The sequence below is a fragment of the Microtus oregoni genome, unplaced genomic scaffold (genome assembly GCF_018167655.1).
Source record: "Microtus oregoni isolate MIOR12 unplaced genomic scaffold, Mior012 000044F_ref0000062, whole genome shotgun sequence".
Lineage (NCBI taxonomy): Eukaryota > Metazoa > Chordata > Mammalia > Rodentia > Cricetidae > Microtus > Microtus oregoni.
In genome coordinates, this window is record NW_024543218.1 from 16035542 (window position 1) to 16061123 (window position 25582).

General features: G+C 38.3%; 1 protein-coding gene across 2 annotated transcripts in view; it reads left to right on the top strand.

Annotated features, from left to right (window-relative positions):
- Positions 1-5404, top strand: part of LOC121434753 (semaphorin-3C) — a 151212-nt gene extending 145808 nt beyond the window's left edge. For both annotated transcript variants that reach the window (XM_041633708.1, XM_041633709.1), the window contains 2 exons: positions 392-522; positions 2758-5404. In XM_041633708.1, the coding sequence (XP_041489642.1) occupies positions 392-522; positions 2758-3174 (548 nt within the window). In that variant the 3' untranslated portion in view covers positions 3175-5404. The remainder of the gene's footprint in view (positions 1-391; positions 523-2757) is intronic.
- Positions 5405-25582: the final 20178 nt, after the last annotated feature.

Consider the following 25582-nt stretch of genomic DNA (forward strand, 5'->3'; position numbering starts at 1 on the left):
CCTTACTTCTAGTGTGTTCCTTCATATATTACGCATACTATATATGTACAGATATTATACATACTATGGTATATTTCGTCATGACTCATGTTCTCATGTTGTGCAATTGAGAAAATCTAATTTTCAAAAGCTGTTTTAATTATTAGACAATTAAAGCTGTGACAATCCTCAGTGCAGACTAATAAATGTGTGCCAACACGACTTTAGGTGACTTTTAGGGTCTCTTTCACTTTGCATTTAAATAAAATGTCTAGACCTGTAAACTTTCCTGACTCCTATATGGTGACAACCGTCCTGAGCACAGTTTTACAGAAGGAGAAGAAGGAGAAGTTCACATGGAGGAGTAACCTCTAACGTCTGTTCTCTCATTCCTCCGATTCCTGCTTTCCAGCATACAGAAACGCCGCCGAAATTGTTCAGTACGGAGTACGAAATAACAGCACTTTCCTTGAGTGTGCCCCGAAGTCTCCCCAGGCATCTGTCAAGTGGCTGCTGCAGAAAGATAAAGACAGGAGGAAGGAGGTGAGTGGCCCGCCCCCACCTCCCGGCCATCCATCAGAACTCTGGGAGTAGGGCTAATTCAGCATTCCTCAGGGAGGCACAGAGATACTGTGAAGTGAAGACAAAGAAACATCCTTTTATGTCAGGGGCAGGCCATTGCCATCTTCTTTCGAGTCTTTGTCCTTAGATTTGAAGGTTTAGTTAGAAATCCCCTCTCCCAGCCACCTCTGTAGTCGCAGAGTTTGTAACATGAACTCAAGAGGTAGGACAGAGGAATATGTAAGGAGGGAATGTGTGCGAATCCGGAAGCTAAGACAGCATACAACAGCACCTTTGTGCGACTCCCGAGATAAAAGGAGCTTGAAAATGTTCCGTTTCCCTCAGCAAGAAATTATGCTGAACTATGACCCTTTGGAGCAAGGAACATTTTTCTGCGGTGTGGTCATGTTTCCACTGCATTAGCATTCATGACCCTTATATGTCACTCAGGTAATTTATGCAGTCATTGTTTATGAGACCACTGGTTTGTTTATTATTAAGGAAAAGGACCCCTAGACTAGCAAATATGTATACATATACTCTTACTCTAAATTTTTATTGATTATCAAGAACTATTTGAAAAGAATGGCATTGCAGATTGGCATTGTCAAGATTGTAAATCTGTACATACTGTAAATTCCGAATTCCATGATATTGACGTCACACTGTCCTGACTCTTGAGATGAATAAAATTACATGCATGTAAATGCAGCTCCTAATTCTAAAATGTCATGTTCTACTATACCATCAATTTCAATGGAGCCGACCAGAAATTGGCTGCACCCCTGCCTGTGCGTGGGTTCTGTTGTAGGTGATTTTGTTTCTGTAGTGTTAATCCAGCTACACAAGTGCACACAACACGGACACATATTAACTTACACAAGATTACACATTTTAAATCTACATACAATCTTAGGTTTGGATTTCATTCACAATGAAATGCACTTTTGGACAGAACTTTGATAATGTAAAAATATCCACATGTATCATCTTTATTGATTTTGGTCCTATTTTTGTTTTGATTCAAAGAGAGACCATCCAGACTGTAAATGTCAGGAGACTTCCCACTCTTGGATTCTCAATCTCTTCATTGCTAATACAATAGCTACGATTTTAAAGCAATTAGTTGTAATGAAAATGGATCTCCTATGTGTAGCCAATACACAGCAAATGGTCCTTTTCTATTATAATCCCTACAGTGGATTATAATATTACCGCATTTTTTATTACCTTGCTGAAATAAATTTTCTTGAAAGTCTTATAAGGTAATGTTCTTACAACTTAGTTTTAGCCATCCCATATTGGGATAATTATTTTATTTTTAAATCTCATAAAAATGATATAGCCAAAAGTGAGCACATTCGTTTGATGCATTTTTTCCTGTTCATTTATTCTTCTCTCATATGATACATTCTGACTGCACTTTCTCCTCCTTCCACTCCTCCAAGTCACCCCCCTCCTGTCTCTCCCAAATCCACACTGCTCCTGCATTTCTATTCAGAAAAGACCAGACTTCCTAGGGCTGTCAACGGAAAATGGCATAAAAAGATGCAATAAGAATAGGCATGAATCCTTATATCAAGGCTGGAGAAAACAACTCAGTAGGAAGAAAAGGGTTCCAAACGCAGGCAACAGTGTCAGATATACCCATGCTCACACTGTTAGGAGTCTCACCAAATCCCTGAGAGAGACAATGACAACATAGATGAAGAGGACCCATGTAGGCTCTGTGATTGCCTAGGCCTACTTTCTTACAGAATTCTAGACCACCAGCTCAAGAATGGTTCCACCCACAGTGGGGAGGGCTCCCCCCTGCCAATTAAGAGAATTACCTGTAGCAGGATCTTCTGGAGGCATCTTCTCAGTTGAGACATGAGGCACCTTCTGAGATATCTTCTCAAATTCTCCTTTCAGATATCGCTAGTGTGTGTCAAGTTGATATAAAGCTAGCCAGCACAGGAACCCACTTCATATTTTCTTATATGGATGGTACTTTCACTATCTTTTTTAGTTAGTTCAGGAGACAATACTGCACACTGTAGACAGAAGGGTGGGTGTGGGCAGTGGAACTAACCATAAATGGTGTGCACTCTGAGACTGAAGAGCCTCAATGCTTTTGCCTAGCTGTGAAAGTCAACTCTTTTTTATATCTCCTAAGCATACTGTTTTAGAAATTGTAGTCTTCTCTTTGGGACATTCATGGTGTTTCTCTCTTAGGTTAAACTCAATGAGCGCATCATAGCCACTTCCCAAGGCCTGCTGATTCGCTCTGTTCAGGACTCAGACCAAGGGCTGTATCACTGCATCGCCACAGAGAACGGTTTCAAGCAGACCATAGCCAAGATTAACTTCAAAGTTTTAGATTCAGAAATGGTGGCCGTGGTGACAGACAAGTGGTCCCCATGGACATGGGCGGGCTCTGTGAGGGCTCTACCCTTTCATCCAAAGGACATCCTGGGGGCATTCAGCCACTCGGAGATGCAGCTCATCAACCAGTACTGTAAAGACACCCGGCAGCAACATCAGCATCTGGGAGAGGAACCCCAGAAGATGAGGGGGGACTATGGCAAGCTGAAGGCTCTCATCAACAGCAGGAAAAGCAGGAACAGAAGGAATCAGCTTCCGGAGTCATAAACATTCATCGGTGGAGCTGTGCTTTCCTAAACAAATGCTCTGTCTTCACTGGTCAACTACTGAGCAAAGTCTCGAGCTTTCCCCATGAGAAATTACCGACAAAAGCAGGAGACTCGCTCTCGAGTGCGTTCTCTGTGAACTGAAATGAGCATGCATCTTCTTGTATGATACAGACTAGCACTAGACATGTCATGGTCCTCATGGTGCATAGAAATATTTAACTTATCCCAGATTTTTTATTTATATCTTTATGTGTCTTTTCTTCAACATCAGTGCAGCGACAGAAGCAGAACTGTTACACCCTCGGTTGAGCGAGGGCCATAAATTACCCTGTGCTGTTACTTCCCCTCCCTGGGGGTTCAGCTTTGTTAATTGTCGGTGTTTTTTATACATGAAAAAGAATTCCAGTTCACAATTTTCACATAGTAAATGTCATATAAATGCATGCGACAGAATAACCATCCCCAAAAGTCATGTAGGTTAGACAAATGACGGAGAAGAGAGCATCCAGATGTTACTTAAAAACAAGAGTGACTCATAAAGAGAACACAATGAGTTCATATCCTTCCAGTGGGTTCTACTCTTGCTTGTTCCTGTGTTTAAGATTGTAATATGTGCCAGCTGCTGAGATCTGCCCTCAGTCTTTGTTCTCTTGGTTCAGGAAGATGAAATGAATACCCTGTGCCATCCAGGCCTTTGATGGGAGGAGTATCAATGCGGCATCGCCATTTCTACTCTTGTGTTACCATCTTCCAAACAAAAGCACTTTGTTTCTTGGAAGTTATTTAAGTTATTATAGACTTGTATATGCTCTTACATTATTTAACTGATTTACTGCTTGATTTTAATTTCCTAGTCTTCTTGGCAAATTAAGCAAAACAAGGAAAGACAACATTGTGAAAACACCCGACTTCTCCACGCAGAGTGAAGCTATCAGAATGTTTGGATTGTTTTATGGGAAAACTGCACTAAAGTTATTTTCTCCACTTTAAAAAGTAAATGGATAAATTATGGGAAATTTCCTCATACTTCTTTTAATGCTAGAACTTAGATTTTTCAAAGATAAATCAATTTTAATACGGGTTTAAATACATGTTTGAATTTCCAGAAACAAAGAGAAATGATACCAAACACTATTGAAACACATTTCTTTTTAACAGTTCATAAAGAAGGTAATGAAAGGGGATCAGCTTTTTTTTTTTTTTTTGAGTATTGTGAACAAAACACAGGGGAGGAAATCATGTGTAGGGAGGGGTGTAAGTTGATGGTAGGTTGTAGGTTACATGTTTAGCATGCACAAGAACCTGGGCTCTAACACAAGGAAAGGAAGAAAGGTAGGGAAGAGGAAAATCCGGCCAGCAAGAAGGAAAGACAGACACAAAGAAGGAAGATCAGAGAGGAAGAAAAAGGAAGGGAGAGATGGAGGGATTGCACTCATTATCAGAAGATAAAGATGTGTTTAGTTAAGACATGGTAAATTTTGGTGTTCTAAGAGGCACCTCAATGTGGTGAAAAACAACAGTTTAGAGAGCATAAATGTCATCCAATTCTGTTTTTAAACTGTTGTTCCAAACTGTGCTACAATAATCTATAGTGTTCCTATACGTAAATGGTTTGCGTGCCTAAAATGTTCACATTTTACTTTTTCTTTTCTTATACATGCAAAAAATAGCACTGTGTTTACATGCAATACTAACACCATCCTCTGTGTTTGCAATTAATCTATTGTATGAACAAAATTAAAGTAACATGACTTCCAAAGCACAGCGCCCTGGCGCCGTGTAGCTTCACATGGTTAGATGGTGATGTTTAATTCTATGCTCTTATTTGTTCTATTTAATACCTCCTGTTTTTTAAACCATAATTACATTTTAAATACCCGTTTCTTTTCTTTTAAAGATATAGAAATTACTATTCAACCTAACCCTGCCAAATGTAAAATAAATGTATTTCTCAAAAACATAATTAATACATGTTGAATATGGGTGACTAGTAGGTTTTTTGTGTACTTGGGCAATTTGTTGATTTAGCATGTTTTTCATTTGTATTGTATATAAAATGACCTAGAAATGCACTTTCTCCCCCAAAGTGTAGGTTTGTGAATAGACTTAGCATGATGAAGCTGTCACTACAGTGAATGTTCACCATGTGTAGAGAAAGCAAACTAGATGTAGTTACCACATGAAAATTGAATTAGATGTCGAAGAAATCATTTGTCTGGCAAAATAAAACATTGAATTTCCTGGAGGATGTCTTTCACTTTTCTTTGTAGCATTGTATGTGTTAATGTGATAGAAACTACTGAATTGCTATTATCATTTAAAGATTTAGTTATCTGGTTTTGTAAAAACAAACCATTAAATATTTCCAAATTTACGAATTCCAGATATATATATATATATATATATATATATATATATATATATATATATATATACTGGTAGCCTTCCTTTAAGTCCGACCTTGAATCCATCCACTAACATCCACCTTCTACAAATATATTAACATATGCAAATTAATACATTTAACCTCAGTTTTTTTTGCATTTATTCATGCCTCTGTAAGTTATTCATAATATATCATGTCTACAAGATATATTTTAAGCAGTTATAGTTTAGAAATGTAAAGGTTTAAATCCACTCTACCTACGTTTAAGTTCAAGCTCGTGATTTTGTTTGGGGAAAGTCTTTATATTTTTCTCTACCTCAATATTCCCTATAAGGCCTCTCAATATTCTGCATAGGACAAAACACATCATATGTGCACATGTTCAAAAAGCTATGGCAATGCCTAGTTTTTCTAGAATAGGAAGGAGTCTTTCATTTGAACTCTTGGTCAAGTTCAGTGTCAGTCATCTAGGTAGAAAGTCTGCAATCAAAGGATGAGCTGGTACCAGGCCAAGCAGAGAGGCCTTTATAAACATGAGAGGGAGAATCCACAGATGGGCTTCTGTGACACAAGAGAGTGACAGGACCCCTGCAGCTTTGTCCTGTCTGCTCCTGGGGAATCTATCTGCATCAACCTGAGTGCCAAGAAACAGAGACTTGCTGCAACAGCTCATTCAGAAAGATAATTTTGCTTTTTACCTTGATGGCCTCATTACTTCTTGGGACCTTCCTCACATTTAAATTATAGGTTGTTTTTTTTTTTTTTTAAAAAAAAACAATTTAATGTGCTTTTAAAAACTTGAGTATACTTCTGATCTTTTATTCTTCTTATCTATGTGAAAAATTCAGAGAAACAGGTAACAGTTTTGACGCATTCAGATAGCTAATGTCAGGAGAGGCAGCCAGCTTTGTTGTCCGAAGTATTTAAGACTGTGAAAAAGTTGAAGTTTAGACAAAGATATAACCAGACCAAGTAAACCGTAGTGTTTATTTAACTGGATATTCAGAGTTAGGCTGAACTCTATGCTTGACAATAAAGTGTAGAAGATCACTGTAAAAACATTTTATTATTTTTTTATAAGAGTTTATCCACCGTTCTTTCAACTGACAAGAATTCTGCACAAGAATCTAAACACCTCTGTAACAACGAAACCAATCCCCACTGAATGCCAGCTGGTGAATTTCACCACCAATACGTTGTTCCCGTAGGTGACCTCTGATGTGCTTTCCTATTTTCATGGCTCCAAACGATATTATCTTCAGTATGTGGACAGTGAGAGACAGACAAGCAAGCTTCATGATGTAACAAATGTCGTCTTCGTTCTAGTGACTCTAATGTATCTATCGATTCACCTCATAAAATTTGACTTTCCAAAGAGTTAAAATTGTGGTTTTCTCAGGGCTATTATGTTGCCATGCCTGAGTGTTCCTTTCATAAAGCGCTATTAAAGAATGACATTATAATAAACACATTAAAACTGTTTATTCTATGTAAGGTTACCTCTCCACCCAAAGAACAAAAAGAGGGTAAGTTTTTATTCTTCATGTGTTTTTCTCCCTTTTGAGTTATCCATGCAAAAATGCCTTCTGAAGAGTTTATGAGATCAAAATGAGTTACTTTTGCAAGGCGCCACAGCCATTAGATGAATTGTTATGAAAATAAGTCATTACCATTGCCTCTTGGGATGCTTTCAATGTCCATGGGACCCCATGGCTCATGACATGAAAAGACTTCTGCTTTCTGGGGTCTTGTCATAACTTCACCCCTACAATTTGAAATGAGACGGACAAGTAATATCTTCTAATTTTCTTTGTATTTATTTTGTAGATAAATTATAATCTCATTTATTAACCAGTCTCATCTCAGATACTGGGCCACAGAATGCCCACTGATGAGGTAACTTGTTCTGAAGCAATAGGAACTGGCAGTTATAGGCATGGTGTGATGCCAACGTTTGCTTCATGGACAGGGAAAAATGACCACAGAAAACACAATTTCAGAAAGACCCACAAACCTCAGACAATCTTAGAGATTTCTTTATAGACTTATATGTATATATGGATCTATGTATAACACACTTCTATTCACAGTCAAGCCAGATTTAATTTATTAGCTATTCTAGAATACATTTCCATCTCTGTTTCAATTTTTTATTCCATCCTCTACACTTAGAAAAGTTTCACACCCCTCTAAATAAATTAGTGAGTTTTTGAAATCTAATTTTGTTATTATTGTATTTGGATGGGTGATTCTCCTGAATGTGCATATGTGTAACGTGTGAATCCCTGGCAAACAAGCAGTGTGGTAGAGGGTATTGGATCCCATGGAATGGGAATTACATGCAGACGATTGTTAGCCAACCTGTGGGTTCCGGGAATCAAACTCCAGCAATTAAGGATTTTGACTTTCACACAGTTCTGTCTACCCTTGTATAGCCTCATGAAGTTTTTGTCCTTGTGATCATCCGGGTCTCCTGCAGAATCACTCTGACTTCACCCAGGTAATGAATCTAAATCCCATGATGTAGATCTTACTACAGCCGCATAAGAATTTCAAGTCTTCTTACTAATGTCCTTTTAGGGAGCATTTTCTATGACATTTTCCTTGTGGAGTTCATGCTGTGCATAAGTGCCTATCTCCTTCTCAAGATGTTCTGAAATAGCAATGACTAGTCTGTTCTATAAATGTCAGATTTCTATTTGATGTGTTTAGTTGTGTCTAATGAGTTTAGAAGTTTGCCCCTAGTTAAATGACTTTTAAAAATGTGGAAATCAAAATGTGTGGTTATAAACCTTAAGCATCTTCCATCTTTAACAATATTCATTAGAAAGCAAGCTCATTTGCTAAGATTTTGTATATGGAAGGCTTTGTAATTTGATTAGCAAGACGCTTGAGGAACTAAAAATGCATAGATTTGGACTTCCTAACTCACTACTCCTGACTATGCAAATCTTTAGTTATAACTCAAATCACATGGCCCTGTGGTGAAGGTTAACTGAGATGATTCACATAAAATAGGTAGTAATTACTTGGAGCACAATTAATAAAAGCTCAGGGTCAGAAATTGGGGTTCAACCCGAAGATCCGAAAAGCAAAACAGTCAGTCACTGGCTCTTACCTCGACCTCAGTCTGAAACGGAGATCCTGCCTCTTGGAATCTCAGAAGAAGACAGTGTGCCTGAGATCTATTCCTCCCATTTTATAATTTTATCTAGGGCTGTGATTAAATGTGTATACCACCATCATTTAAGGCATGCACAACCCAGTTTCTACAGCAACTAGTGTGGCTACTGAGATTAAACATATGTGTCATTATGGCTACTGGGATTAAAGATGTGTTACCATAATCTGGTCTGTAAGGCTGATCAGTGGGACTGTTTTACTCTCAGATCTTCAGGTAATATTTATTTATTAAAATACATTTGAAATGCCACTACATTTCCCCTCCTTGTCTAAAAATTAAATAAAAACGAAGGCTAATATAAGAACTATAAATGATAAGTTCAATGACTATATACAGTATATACAGGCAATAAATACATCAACAAGGTATAGTCCATTTGCATTTGACAAATTCAGAGAAAATATTTCATATCTATTGTAGTAATAGGGGCAGCGGAGCTGTGTTCCCAGCACCCCAGCCGCCTGCTCGGCTAGCTTATGCCCCGAAATAACAACACACAAACTGTATTCATTAAACACTGCTTGGCCCTTTAAGCTCTAGCCCTTACTGGCTAATTCTGATATCCCGATCAACCCATCTCTAATAATCTGTGAGAACTGGTCTTACCGGGAAGATTCTAGCCCACGTCCATCCTGGGTCGGAGCTTCATGGCCTGTGTCTGCCCAGGAGTGGGGCATGGCGTCTCTCTCTCTCAGGCGTCTGCTCCCGAGAGGAGAGCTGTGGAGTCTGAGCTCACTTCCTCTTCCTCCCAGTGTTCTGTTCTGTTTACTCCTCCCACCTATATTCTAACCAATAAAATGGGCCAAGGCAGTTCCTTTATTAGCCAATAACCTTCCTCCATCAATCTATCCTATCTTGTTGGGTACAAAGTTTTATACCTAATTTACTTTCTATCATAACTTGTTTTTTTTTATGTGTGCTAACTATAATTATAGCTATCTAATTTTCAACTCCCTCAGAGACCCAACAAGGAAATAATATTAACTGAATAAGCAGGAAGTGGAAGCAAGCAACTTCTAAAAAAAATGTGAATAATGACAGAAACAGCTGGCAGCCGAACAGTCATCTAAAGTTTTTCTGAAACGTTGGAGCAACTATCTTCAGCCTACAGGCCTAACATATTCAACATACTTTTCTGTGAAGCAGGATATTTTGTGTCCTGCTTGTCAAGTTAGGACAGCATAATGTCAGCAGTTGAGGCAGGGGCATTTTCTTTCCCAGTGGCTTACTTTTGCCACAAAGAAAGTAAACTTCATGTGGAGTTTCTTCAATACCCATTATCTTCCCTGAAGTATATTGGTGCTACCAGGAGCAGACATGTCTCATTGTCATTAAAAAAAAAAAAAGAATAACCTAAGTTATTAACACATCTTAAATGCCATATGCTGTAGATCTCTAAAGTGTTTGAAGATGACCTATCCATTTAAATTATATCTTTGTTTGACCTTGAAAACATACCTAATATGACTACAAGTTGATTATACTAGGTGATTGACTCCAAACCTATTTTTCTTTCTTATCCTAAGCAGTTAATAATAATACTTTTCAAGGACTGGAAATTTGCATTACATTGTTAAATGAGTTGTATAGGTACAAGACTTTGAACAAGATTAAAAACATATGTATAATATGTTTTAACAAAATAATCTCAAACTTATATCAATATACAAATTTGCATACAATATACAAAAGTAAAACCAATGTAAAACATTTAAAACTAATAGTTGCTTTAAAAAGTAGATTCAACAATCTACCTTTTTATCTTATCATACTTACATCCTCTCTTTTTCATTTCAGAGTAGATTCAATAATCTACCTTTCTGTCTTATATTTATATCCCCTCTTTTCTTTTCCTTTATTTTTTTTTTCCGAGGCAGGGTTTCTCAGTAGCTATGGAGCTCATCCTGCAACTCACTCTGTAAACCAGGCTGACCTTGAACTCACAGAGATCTACCTGCTTTTGCCTCCCGAGTGCTGAGATTGGCCACTAGCTCCTGGCCTTTTTGTTTTATTTTATTTTTCCAAAACAAGAACCTTGAATTTAATTTCCTTTGTTTAACTTTTTTTCCTGATCATTATCCATAACAACTTGCAACTAATACATTAAACAAAGACAAACATCCATAATGCATTTGGGGGGAGGGATGTGGGTGTAGTTTTCTAGGCTACTTCCTGCTGATTGAGGGCACTGATAATCTTATGGGGACCCAAAGAAAATTTAGGATTATGGTTCCAGTCTTTACTGGAGTATTCTGTAATGCTGGATTATTTCAGCCAGCAGTCTTGAAGCTGTCCTGGTTGTAGAACTCAGAAGAAACTGCAACAAATGTACTCTGAAACTTTGGATCATCTGGGTAATCTGTTCCCACTGGAGATTTTTTTCAAGGGTTTTTCCTCCATTAAACTTTACTTTTCTTAGCCCAGAATGTATTCATGGACTCTCATTTGCTGTGGAAACAAAAACAATGAGACCTTCTCCAAAGTAACATATCTTTTTATTTAAATTTTGTAGTCAAGGCATTTTCAAAATATATAAATTGGATTAACCCCAGCAGCATTCATAATCAAATGTCTCTTAGCAGCTGTTGTTCCTTCCTCAGCAGTCAAATAATTCAAAGACAACACAACAGCATATAGTATCCAGATTCTCTGTGTATTTTTCACCATTACATGGAAGCTAAGCTAGGGCATATGGAAACTGGGAACGCTAGTTTTTCTCAGGAACCCAGGTGTCTAGGTTTGGGTACTAGAGCTGCAATTCCAATCCCAGCTCTGACCTGGGCACTAAATGAAGCACAATTAATAAAAGCTCAGGGTCAGAAATTGGGATTCAACCTGGAGGTCCAAAAAGCAAAACAGCCAGTCACTGGCTTTTACCTCAACTTCAGTCTGAAATGGAGATCCTGTCTCCTGGAATCAATACCTAATGTGAAAAGAATATCATATAAATATTGGCCTTTTTTCTCCCGACTCTGCTATTGAAAATACTGTTTGTTAATTTTCTCACCAAATGTTTATGGAGCACTCATTAGGTAGAAAGCATGTGATCAGACACGGAGGTCATAGAAGAGAATGCAGGGATAGCACTGTTGGTGTGAAACTGTCCACAGGAGAAAGTACGCTCACACTCAAGCAAGTATTCCGTAAGTTGGTCTAAGTGCATGAAAGAAATTAAAGGAAGGTGTGGGGATCCTGTCTACATCAATGGGCATTCCAGACAGAGGAACAAACTAGTAAGGCTCTAGGTTAGAGACCATTCAAGGAGATCTAATTTAAACAAACAAACAAAAAGTATAGCTAAGACACATCCCACAGGTCAGTCAGCCAAGTCGTCAGGATCAGGTGACCAAAATCAAGCTGCTTATTTTTATGCTTAACATTTCAAAAGTCAAGAAAGTGACAGTCAGGGTTTTTACTCTATGGGATATAAAACTGGCTCTGTTTAGAGGTCCTCTGATATGGAAAAAAAAGGAAAGAAAATAGGACATCCAACTAGGAACTAAGACAGCTGGTGCATTCAAGTGCTGTCTTCCATCCACACAAAGACAAAAGATTCTCACATCCCTTCGGTGATGTGCCTTTGAAACAGAGATCAGGGGTGAAATCTGCATCCCATGAGAGTTAGGACGTTGCTCTGGGGAAAACACCACCATGAGAAAAGGGTCAAGGGAGTTCTAGCCATGATCGTGGGACTGGGATACGATATGCAGGAACTGTCAGGAGATTTATTATGCATAGTCTCCAGAGGAATAAACAGCTTAGGTTTCACTGTGGAGAACTAAAGCAGCAACAGTGCTGTATGGATGTTAACGTCTAAGACCAGCTGTGTCCCATGCACACCAGCCCTAAACCTCAAGGATTGCAGTCCCAGGTCTGGTGAAGCCACAATAAACACTCGCTGAAGATACCATAGGGAGGACCAATGCATCAGCTCCCTGTAAGGCCTTGTGCCTCAATACCCTAGTCCTTAATCCTTATATTATTTACAGGGAAAAGATGCATTTTACTCCAGGATTTGAAAACAAGCTAAGTGAAAAGACATTAATACAACAGAGTCTGTGTAACATATCTCTTTATGGAAGAGCAATGTGCTTTGTTTGGGACTTCAACAACCTTTAATTAAGAATCAGAGGCTGGCACTGAAGCTTGGAACCTGGATTTCCATTTCTCAGTTCACCTCTTCCACAGAATGCTACTCACCTTTGCCACATTAATGAAAAAGAACAATTTCTAGAAAAAATGGTCTCGAGACTCTCCTGCTATGTTTGCACCGCCCCAGAAGTTGGCATTGAGGATGGAAAACTGGAGAAAAATCTAGTTTCCTTTTTTGTATCAGAATAATTATGAGGTTTTGAGATGAAAAAACCCAAGGAAGATTAATCTAAGTGTGAGAAAGAACAAAGAGCACAATTATGTTGCTGCCTGTCTTTTGGTGTTAGCCTCCATTGTCACCAATCCAAAAATCAGCTGGCATCATGAATGATATTATAGTATATGTATTTGCGAATTTTTTTCTTAGAAAGGTTCATAAGTGTAGGAAATCCTTGACTCTTATTTAGAAAAATAGATGAGAGGCAAATAAAAATTGCTGCACAGGCTAGACTATAGATTTGGAGAATCCAGAATCAACGAGGCCAAGTCAATGAAGATTAGGCATCACATAATACATTCGTTTAATAAAGTTACTACGGCATCCACTTTTTATTTGATAATTTGTCTGAAAACCCCTCATGCACTATCCCTCATGGCTTGATAAATGCTTTCTCTGTGGTTGGTGCCTTATGGTCTATTTGTACCTTATTTCGCTGTGAAAATCCCCATATTCCACAGCCTCAGGCAACAATACCACCTGATTGTCCAAGCCAGAGTCATGTAAATAATGCCTCCCATTTGCACACACTTCATGGAAATAAAACCAGCATTGCCCGGGTGCTCTATCCCTTCCCAGCTGACTAAACTACACACCATAGCAAGAGTACACATGGACTTCTGTCCACATTCCTGGGAAGCCTGTCAATGGTTTTTCTATGTTCCAGAATGTTGAGCTTTGCTATCTCATTGGGTCTCACATCAGCAACTCCTCTGTGCAGAAATCCTACCTTTCTCTGACCTGGGCTCTCACAAAAAAAGCTGTCTGGGGTTTAATGACCTTAAGACCAAAAGACCAAATTATACAGAAATCACAATGGTGGGAATGATGCTAATAACAACTAGTTAACTTTTTCAACAATTCATCAGGCACACTGAAACTATTCTTCAAATACCTATCTATCTATCTATCTATCTATCTATCTATCTATCTATCATCTATCTATCATCACAAAAGACAAATGTTAGATTTTGATTAAGTGAGAAATTGTTGTATGCACTTGAAATATGCAGAATTTTGACAATATTTTTAGAAGAATGGGTTTTAAAAGAAAGAAAAGATAAGAAAGCTGATTGATTACTGAGGTTGTGGTTTATCCCATGGTCGTGTTTAGTTCTCAAGCTCAAACCTAGCATGGAGCTACTATTTGGCTTTCAAAAGTGAAGGAGCCTAAGGATATTAAGAAGCTGTATTAACAAGAGAATATGCTAAATATTGGTGATCTATTTCATTATACAGAACTGTTATATGCATTACCTGAGACTCTGCCAATCTTTAATGCTGGAGATAAGACAGGAAGTATCAGTGTGATTTGTATAAATGAGGACTTCTGGGTTTTTCTATCTATAGAAGTTAACCGTGGTATATAATAATTTTATTGTTTGACCTTTGAATGTGTACTGCTAATATAGAAAATAACTTAAAACTTTTCAGAACATGACTTTATCACAAGGAAGCCATTAAATAAGACGAAGTTTACACTCATACATTTATTTGGAAAATCCGTAAATCTGTACACATTTTACTTGAGAAATGCTTTGAGGCAAACATAATGTAAGGCTTTAGAGTTCTTTGAAAAACAACATAAAATCAAAGCAAATACATTATCAAGATGGGATAAAACATCCGGGGCCAGGGAACAATTTGATTTTAGTTAAGTCGTTCTCATGGAACAGAATACGTTGCAGTGGAAAGTGTGAGAGCAGGCGGGAAAACCAAGGTGGTCCCCAGACCTTTCAAGAGTAAGCCATGTGCAGATGGTAAGGCAGTGGTGTAGAAAGAGGCCAAACAGTCTGCTACAAAGCCCGGGCATCAATGTCTCCATGTAGTGCTTTTCCATATACACGAGTGACCCAGAGACATCATTATGTAGCAGAAAAATACACACACGACCAAGCAGTTATTCTTCTGGGCTGTCACCATCAAATTAAGAAAGTGCTCGGATTCCTGGAATTCCGGTTCCTGGCCTGGCAGCTGTTTGGTTGCCCTGAATAACTAGGCCAGAGTTTTCTTTTCTTTTTTTTTTTTTTTTTTTGTCAGTCTCCTTTGGCTTTGCTCAGCTAGTTGTGGACTTTAGTGTGAAACAAGCCAGAATGGCAGGAGAAGAATGTCTTTCACAGATGCACATCTTCTTAGGGCAGAAGTGAAGAGCCTTAGCCTTCAGGTCAGATTAGTAACTTTCCCTAGACTACTCAACAGTAGTTAAGTCATGTCAACATCGTCAGCAGTTTTAACTCTGCTGCCGAGAGGGAGATGAGCAATCACAGTTGCTTGGTAGATAAAAGTCATTTGAAAGTAGTCATTTAAAGAGCCATGTGAGTCCTAGTGTCTCTCATCTTTGCAGAGATGACAGCGTCCCAAACACCTGATGACATTACCTGACATCCCTTTACACTTTCCTGTCCCTTCCTCTACCACCTCCCCTCCCATTCATCTTAACTGATTTGCTACTGAAAGTTGGGTGTAACTGCAAATCACCTCTGAGTTTTGTTGAAAGGTAGATTTTCATGCAAAAGTTCTGAAACTCTGAAGAAGGTTCTCCCCATCTAACACCATCCTCTGAGATTGTCAGGCCGATGACCATCCTCTGAGATGTTCAGTGACCAACTGACTTCTGAAATGCTAATTTCGCTGACCAGAGGGTCAGACCACTCTGAAAGAAAAAAAAAATAACTGAGGAAAACTACAAAACACACCGAATGGCAATAGTCTCATCATCTTCAACACTTAGGTCTGTAGCAACGTTTCTATTATATTTATCTGTCTCAGTCACTTCCAGGTTTTTTTCCTCAGACATTAGGTCATAGGACTATTTTAAAAATCTTTGGTTCTTTATAGCTATACTCTATCCTATCACTGGGCAAGACAGATTCTTTATTCATGATCCAATAAAAGCAACACAAATACATAAGGACTTCCCACACCATCTCCCCTTTTCTGTTTAAACAATAAGAAAGGTTTTAACTTTAATATAGTAGAATTACATGTAACAAGACAGGTGTCAAGCAAGAATTACAGTTACAGTATTTATGTCTACTTTATCTTTTATCATAACTAAGGAAAACTGTAACTATCTATTTTTTAAATCCATCAAAGGCTCCAGAAGGATAAAATATTACCTAAGTAAATAGAAAGTGCATTGTAAGCCACTTCCAAAACTCTAGAATTGACAGAGCCATCTCACTGCCTGGACAGTCACCCAAAGTTCTTCTGTACCATTGGAGCATCCAATATTTAGCCCACAGGCCCATATTATCCTGTAGACTTTTTCATGAAGGAAGAATTTCAAAGACAGTTTTACCTATATTGGCAGTTTATCAGTCCTTTTTTTCTGTGTCCTGCAGAATGTCTAGCAGACTCTTTTATGAAGCAGGAATACTGAAAGATCATCTCACCTTAGGCAAATTCAGGTGTCATTTTTCCGAGTCCTGCATGTACAGTTTATATAGCATATAATCAAGCAGTCTAGGCAAGAGCAGTTTCTTGCCCAAATGGCTAACCAACTCCATAAGGAGCCTCTTTGATGCCCATCATCCTCTTGAAGTAATTGGTGCTGTCAGGAAGCAGATGTGTCACATTGTCATAAAAAGTTCTAAGACCTTAAAACAATTGAACTTTTCAAAAATCATTATCAATGCCTACTGCAGCATTAAACATGGATGTGCATGCATCTCGGTAGTGCTACTTTGATCCTTATAGGGATAATTCCCAAAGTATTACAACTAGATTAAAAAGGTAGTCTTAATTGTAGATTGTTTTAGAAATTTCTAAGCCAGGCAGTGGTGACGCGTGCCTTGAATTCCAGCACTTGGGAGGCAGGTGGATCTCTGTGAGTTCAAGGCCAACCTGGTCTACAGAGAGAGGTCAGGAAAGGCAGGGCTACACAGAGAAACTCTGTCTCAAAAACCCAAGTGACACATACAGAGACAATTTCTATATTGGTGTCCTTAGTGGTGGAACTCATCCATGTTCACATCAACAGTGTTTAAAGGTAAATCTCTTCATGATACATGGCCAACATTTGCTGTTGTAGTTTATTATTATTATTATTATTATTATTATTATTATTATTATTATTGTTACTACTACTACTACTGCTACTAGCAGTATCATTATTATTGGTGATCAAATCAACCTGGAGTGATGTGGGCTTTCAGTGCAAACTTGATTTTTTTTTCTTGTTTCCTAAAGAAGCTGTGCATCTTTTAATAGCTTTTTGGCCATTTTCACTGTCTTTCAAAAATTAACCTACTCATTTATTTTACCCATTTACTGATAGGATAATTTAAGTTTAGGGCAGTTGACTTTTTGAGTACATTATATATTCTGTATATTATTATTATTTATCCTAATTTCAAAGCTTCAGTATTTATACTGATTCATCCAGTGACTATATTTTGTACAGAGGTAGAAACTGAGTACCAGTATTCTGTATGTGAATATCCAGTTTCCAAAGCACCACTTGCTAATTAGATTGTCTTCTCCAGAGCATATTTCAGCATCTTTTTTGTGGATTTAATTATATGCATTCTCTTCTCTTTCCTTCTGTCTTATTTTTTATTTCTTGTTTTGGTGTCTGTGTGTGTTCTGTGTGAGTCTGTGTGTGTGTTTGTGTGTGTCAGTGTGTATTTGTATGTGTTGATATATGGCATTATTCAGGTGTTAGGAACCACAAACACTGTTCATTTGAGACTTTGCTCTTACAAGTTTTTTTTTTTTTAAATATGTCTGGCAGTTCTGTCAACAGCCCAAGACCAGCATAGGCAATTGTAATTCTCTGAGAATGAAAATGTGTAAGGTTTATCTGCAATATCCTGTTTTCTATGCTCTACTTGACAGCAGAGGCAAAGCAAAATTGAAAAATTCAGGACCATGAAAGAGAATTGCTTCCTGTGTCACCTTTGGATTATACTTACAACTGTACAAACTCATGTACCTCCCATCACAGCTACTTCCTCAGTAACAGTTATCCAGAGATGCAGGCTCACATCTGTCCTGAGATAAGCAAATAAAACATTTTCCTAGTAATGGTTGGCTAACGATGCCACTGGTTTTTATCATTTCTTCAACTTCATCTTCAGGCACTGTATTCAGATTACTTTTAAATGTCCATTTAAGTATCAGATACCACCAAGATGTCAGAAGGAGTAAGGACTTAGACTAACCTTAGCAGTCTAGAAGAAAGATGTTGCCAAAGATCATTAACAATGTCTGTCAGCACCTCCATTTGGAAGTAATTGGGATATTTTCAGTGACCCAGTCAGCTCCCACTGGCTGGGCAGTGACCTTGCCAGGGTTAAGCCTGTTCTCTGTAGCTCTTACAGGGTACTGTAAGTGGAATACAGGATGACAGATGGCAGTGGGTCAGCAAAGAGGAACTTGTTCATCACTACTACTGAAGAAACTACCCAGCGGTGTAATTCAACTGGTGCAGGGCTTGTGGTTTACAAGTGTCATAAGAGAATTGTTCAAGTTCCCTTAATTTTAAAGAGATGCAGCCCTCGATTTCAGAGTTCATGAACTGATGAATACATAGAAAGAATAGCATACCTACTTGAGTCTAAAAAACAATTGAACTTTTCAAAAATCAATATCCATAGTACATTTGTCTATGTCGTGCGTGCGTGCGTGTGTGTGTGTGTGTGTGTGTGTGTGTGTGTGTGTGTTTGTTCCTGGCCAAAGCCTAATTTCTCTGACAGTTTTACTCCATGCTTGTTAACAAACTGAATTGGTTTCCAGGTGAGAACATACCTTAGTATTCTCAAGGACACAGGCCTTCCTGTATCACAAAATCAGTATGAAATAGTTCTACTGTAGAGTATATTATTCTTTTGAACTGATTTTGAAAGTAACTCTATCAGTCAGAAAAACACTAACCCCTTTGATGATAAAACCTATAAATGGAGACCACACTTTTGTTTCCCGACCAACCAGATCCCAATAACCACACAGAAACTAGATTAATTACAATGCCGTTTGGCCGATGGCTTAGGTGTCTTTCTAGCTAGCTCTTATATCTTAAATTAACCCATTTATGTTATTTTATATTTTACCACGAGGATTTTAATTTGTTACCTTTTGGTTCTTGGGCTCCTACAAGGCATTATTCACCTATGGCAGCTAAATGGTATCTTCCTGACTTTGTGTGCTCTATATCTGTTCCAGCCTGGCTATATTCTGCTCTGCCATAGGCCAAAGGATAGTTTCTGTGTGATTATTCGCGTCTCGGTGACTGGGAAATGAACAAGCTATCTCCGTTTATAAAAGCCTTGACCTATTTTGCAAGTTTTGAAGTTATATCAATATCTATATATTGATAGATTATGTAGGTATACATATATACACATAAATGTATAAAATTATATTCACAAGCACATATGTGGGATCTTATATGGCATATAGCATAGCATTTCAATTCAGAACTTGGAATCTTAACAGTTCTACAAAAATAGGTACATTTGTAATTGAAAAAGTTCCTAATGAAAATGCATATAAGCCCTCATGGGAATATATGTATGTAATGACTAATCATTATAAAAATATACATAACTTTCAGGTGCTACAAGGATTTTTAACAATAATAAAATTTCTAAAAAAAATAGAAAATGCTTCCTTAAAATGGTTTTATACCAAATAGGAGGAAAAGGGCAAAATAGAGGGAGAAAAAAAGAAATAAGGAGAAAATAAAAATATTAATAATAACTAAGTTACCTTCAATCTACCAAAGAATACAGAATAACAAGAGAATTTATTTTATTTCCTCTTACAACTTGTAGAAAGTTGCCAGATAATGTAAATGAATTTAATTGATCCTCTTCTGTAGAGTATTCTGGGTCCACACTTACTGTTTAGAGAAGCTTCATTTATTCTGAGGACATAGTATAAGTCCTTGATATGAACTCTTGCAACTATGCTTAGTGACTGAGTAGACAAAGGGTGCTTCCCTGTTCTTGTTTGGGAAAGTAAATGTACTGCCAAAAAAAAAAAAAAAAAAAAAAAAAAGCACAGCACTTTCCAGATAACCCTAGCACATAGGTGTGTGTGTGTGGGGGGGGGGTGGTGCTAGAATTATTTTTTTTTAATTTGGTCTCTTTATCCATAACATATGCCATCATTCAAATAGCTTTTAAGATAATGCATTTCATTCGCTGAAACTCTTTGTCTAACTGAATTGGCGGTGCCTCCCACTTAGGGGAAGGAGCTTTTACAGAGATTGCCTAGCACATCACATTCCTGCGCTATTTACAACACCCCTTGAGCATCCATATTGTCATGATCAGCAGAGACTACATTAAGTAATTAAGAGACTGCCAACAAAATGTCATGAGATTGAGTCTGCGATTCCATCAGTGGAGACCCGAAAGGGCTTAGAGCTTAGAGAGGCAGCAGGAAAGAATCCCTTTCCGACTCGTGGGGGTGGTCCACGTGGGGATGTAAGAGACAACAAGCAGTGAAAAACATCCAGTCGCTTCAGGGCAGGAAAAACAAGAATCTTACTTGTCCTTCTAAGCTATAGTTTATTTCCTGACGAGGAGCTCCAAACGTTCTCATTTTCGCAGCCTGAAAGAATAGCCGTTTCTGAAGTGCTAATACCTCTGCAAGCACAAATCATTTTATTTGAGTTTTTATAGTTCCATTGGCAGAGGACTGTACAGCTGTTGCTTGCTAGAGTGTCGTTTTCTGAGTTAAAAGTTCATCCTACACAACCAGGGAAGGCCACTGCTCGGGAGTCAGATGGCCACACCAGAGCTGCGTGCTGTGTGGATCATATCATTTGTTTTGGATGGCCTTCTTTCCAGATGCTGAATTCTGGGTTATTTGTTAAGAGTTGGCTTAAGCCTGCTTCACTCTGGACTTCAGCTACAACAGGCTAATTAAATGGGATCTATCCCAACACATGTGTCTCCTCCACGCTGAGAGTGATTTAGGCGTTCAGTGTCAGAGAGGGCTCACTGGCTTGGTCTGTACAGTCAGCATGCAGTACTGCCTCCACGGCACAGGAAAATGGGAGCCCAGTATTTTCCAGTTGGCTCCTTCAGACAGAGTCCTCTTAGAAAAGAATGAAAGAAAACTTCAGTAAATTCCAAAGAGCGGTTCATATTTAAGATTTTTTTCCTTTCCCCCCTTTTCTTAAAAGGACGAATTCAGAGGTCTGTTCAAGCTCCATGGGGTGCTTCTGGGGAATGTTTGGAATGTAAACATTTGCTGGGGTTGCCCAGCTGCCACCTGGGCTAGAATGTGACCTTTAATGGCGTTCCCAGTAAAAAGGAATTTTGGTGATCACCGGCCTGGGCTTTATCCTTTACCAAAAGAAGAATTGAGACTAAGGTGGGTTGAGCGACAGTGGTCCCGTGGATTTGACGTCTATGAATTGAGCGATGTGCCCCCGTGGATTTGACGTCTGCCGGGCTTCCACACCCTCCCACTGTGCAGAGGACTCAGCGCAGGTGCAGCTGCGCCTCTTGGCATTGGTGACCTCTTCCTGCTCTGCTTTTGTATCTACTTCTCCTTTTTTAACTCTATGTTGTTCTTTTCCTTTTCTCTGAATTTTCTCTTGCTCCTCTTTTTCCAATCTTATTTTTAAGAGCCTTCTCTCAATTTTAGTCCTGAAGTTTATATATAAGGATGGTTTCAAGAAAAAAAATAAAAGGCTAGTGAATAATCAGTTTCTGTATAACTTCTGACTTCTCTTAAGTTTCAGAAAAGAATACTTAGTGCCTAGAATATGAATCTGGAAAAAAAAACACTACCTCTGGACATTTAAGAGGCCCCTGCTACCTGTTTTGTTATTTATGGGGAAGTGAGTGTCACATCAGGTGACTTTGACATAAGTAAGATGTAATGTGACATTACAAGGCAAAATACATAGAGGTTGTTTTCCTGTCTCCATCTTTACAACCAACGGTTTTTAGTAGAAGATGTGACAACTAATTGCTAACTAGTTTAGGCAGGAAAAGAGAAGAAAAAGAAGGATACTGCTCAAATACATACTTACCACCTTCCTCAATGGGAAGAGAATTTAAAGGTTCTATTTTATGGCTAAGTGAGCCAATTCAGGAATTTCACTGAAGCTTCCCGAGACATGAAAAATGTATGGAAATTATGAGGCGATTTTGTTATTTTGTTTCCCTTCCCTTTTGGTTTATATAAATTGTTTATTTGTTTTTGCTTCAGTGACATACACAGGTAAGAACTCACACACAAATACACACATGCAAACACACACAGTGAGTGAGAGAGAGAGAGATCAGTTGGTATGCATGTGTACTAAAGAAATAATCACATTTAAATAAAATATTTTATTAATCTTTAGTTTTAAATAATTTCAATATTAACATTTGTAGCTGCAATGTTGAAGAAGCTGTGATGAAATTACTAACATGTATGGTAGACTTCTTTCAGTATCATAGAGTCTCAAAATAAAAGTAAAGCAGGAGAGCAAACGATTCATGAGAAAACAGAAACAAACAAGCAAACACACACACACACACACACACACACACACACACAAACTTTCCATAAACCAAAAAACAAATAGTAAATGTCAGATAGGGGAAATGTGCTGTATGAGTTGAAAGTTTCTCTAGCAAAAAAGCCTGATCCCTGATGGACAGCTCAGAGGGAAGCATCTTGTGGAGCACCATGAGAAGGCATCAACACAAAGGAAAATGGCTCGTACTGGTCCAGTGGCTGAAAGATAAAACAGGGGATCAGACTAAGCAGGATCAGCAAGCATCACCACTGACTAACCTGGATCATGGGATGTGAACAGTCAGCTCTGGCAAATGGGATAACACTGTTTGTTTCTTGTAGCTCCAGAAGTATTCAGGTGTAATGTTAGTTCAAACAGGGAGCAGTTTGATTTGCATACGCTGCATCTTGGTATCCCCTGTCACCTGGGCTATTTGAAATGCTAGATTAAAAGGTATATTGCCTTGGAGAAGTCGTTGCTGTCTTTAGCTTTCTGAAAGAAAGTCTGAACTCTTTGAGGAGATCCTGCTGAGGCGCTAGAAAAGAAAGGTAGTGGGAGGAAGCAGAACGGGTTTTCTAGAAAGTGGAAAGGAAGGAAAATCATTGGCCCTCAAACTGCAGAAGCCATCTTGGCTCCTGGGGAAATGATAGGCACCTGGCAAATGGCAAGCTTTTCAAAGATCGTCTCTCATAAAAGCTACAGTTCTGAGTCTCCCAATCTTGACCAGCATTATCCACAAGGTCCCTCACCCTTAGTCCCCATGGCAGTTAAGTCTGCTGGCTAGGACCATCAAAACTGTTCCTGTTGTTCAAAAGAAATAGTTTGTAAAAATTCATATTATCAAGTGAAGTATAAATTGTTTGTGGTGATTTTAAAATTCAGAAATCTGACCTGTACGCCTTGACTTCATCAATGAGTTTCTTATTTTATTTTATTTTGACACTAAAACCACCACCCACAGTTTCAGGCAAATCTCAGTAGAGTGACTCACAACTTGCTGTCACATTGAGTTATTTCCAAAACAAGGGAATACAAAATCTCCTAATTTACTGTTTTCAACCCAGCTTATTGAGAGAGAGGGAAAAGGAGAAAGGGCTGGGGGGAGGAGAGCAGGGGCTTCCCAAGGTTGTCAGAGGAGAGTTGGAATTATTTGAAGACCGAAGAGGTGAAGGAAGACTACTCAGAGCTGCTTTAAAATATCAACAGTCTCTGTTCAGTTGCTATGCACACAAAGACCTTTAAATCATCACACAATTGTTCAAAATGATCCTATAACATAAGAACACTCCACTGCACGAATGTCTTTTTTGATATCTAATATGTATACTCTCCAAAACACCCATTTAAATATCCATTATAGCAGTTTTCATTTATATCCAATGTTCTACAACAATCATCACAATCTCAGCAGACTCAGCAGACACTGTATGCTGTAGGAGTGGATGTATTACTCCATTTCTAATCTTTTAATATTACTGTTGTATGGATATTTCTCAACTTATTCTGTCTATTTATTTATATATACATATATATGTATATATAGTACATGTATTAAGTGTGTATGCATATGTATCCCTTAACCATGATCAGATAGCATTTACTTTGAAACACTATTGGCTCATGTTACCTTCATTAACTAAGTAAAGTTTATTCCCCAAATATTTTACTATAAAGTTGAATTAGATTTTCTCTTACTAATTACATATTAGCTTATACATATTTATAAATCAACACTTAATATCCACGTCTGGGATTTTAATGTGCAGCATTATATAAAATCTTTGCCAACATAGTTTAAACACGGTATTGGTATTGCCACACTCTGCAGTCCTCACACTCCTGCTTCCTCCTTTCTGAGATCTCACAGCCCTTCCACGCACAGAAGAAAGGACTCAGGATTCTCTGAGATCTCACAGCCCTTCCACGCACAGAAGAAAGGACTCAGGATTCTCTGAGGTCTCACAGCCCTTCCATGCACAGAAGAAAGGACTCAGGATTCTCTGCCGTCTCACAGCCCTTCCACGCATGGAAGAAAGGACTCAGGATTCTCTCAGATCTCACAGCCCTTCCACGCACAGAAGAAAGGACTCAGGATTTTCTCAAGCACAGCACTGAAGACTTCTGGGCACATCACTTTCTGGCTTCCCTAGGCCAGCCCTTCCCCTCTGAGCACAGCACTACAGTGGAGACTGTTCTCCTTCCTGTGTCTTCCAAGAATGAGTCATTCTCAGCTGTGTCACTGGAAGAAGAGATTTCACCAGCCTCTCAACTCGTACTTTTTTACTTCCTTAATGTTTTTGTCAAAGTGTAGAAACATAAAGAGAAAATCTGGTCACTAGGAAATCAGACCAGCTTTTAATGTTCTTTTTATAAGGCAATTATCTTGCAACTTTTCCATTTATATGTGGTCTTGATCATATCAAGCAGTTGGCTGGTGAAAAACTAGGCTAACTATGCTTTCAGTCTGGATAAAGAAACTGAGTTGAAACTGATATTGGAGTGTTCATTTGATTTACATGTAACCAAATTAAGTCAATAAAACATAAATTCCTCTGAGTTAAGTCCATGAGGGTATCAGTACATAATATGGGTGAGATCATCCTTGACAGACATGTATACTAACGAAAGTTAAATGTTCAGCAATTTCAGAGCTGATACATGCATGTGACTTGCGTGAGCCTGTCAGCAGCAATATCCTTAGAGAAATATTTTCTGGATACTACACTGATATTTACTAATGGCAGAAGAATCTAGCAGTAAAGTAACATTACATTCTATGATCTCCTTCCAGTGTACCTCAAAAGCCAATGCGATGTCCTTTCTCCTTCTTTCTTTGATAAATACCATTAGTTGTCTTTGGAAATAGTAGTCAAGCCTGAGTGGAATTGTTGTGGAATATTATTTTCACTGGGCAAAGATGTGTTACAATTGTTTATGCTGCAGAATATGACTTTAATTATGTAAACGTGTGTTACATTTGCTGACGCTACATTTG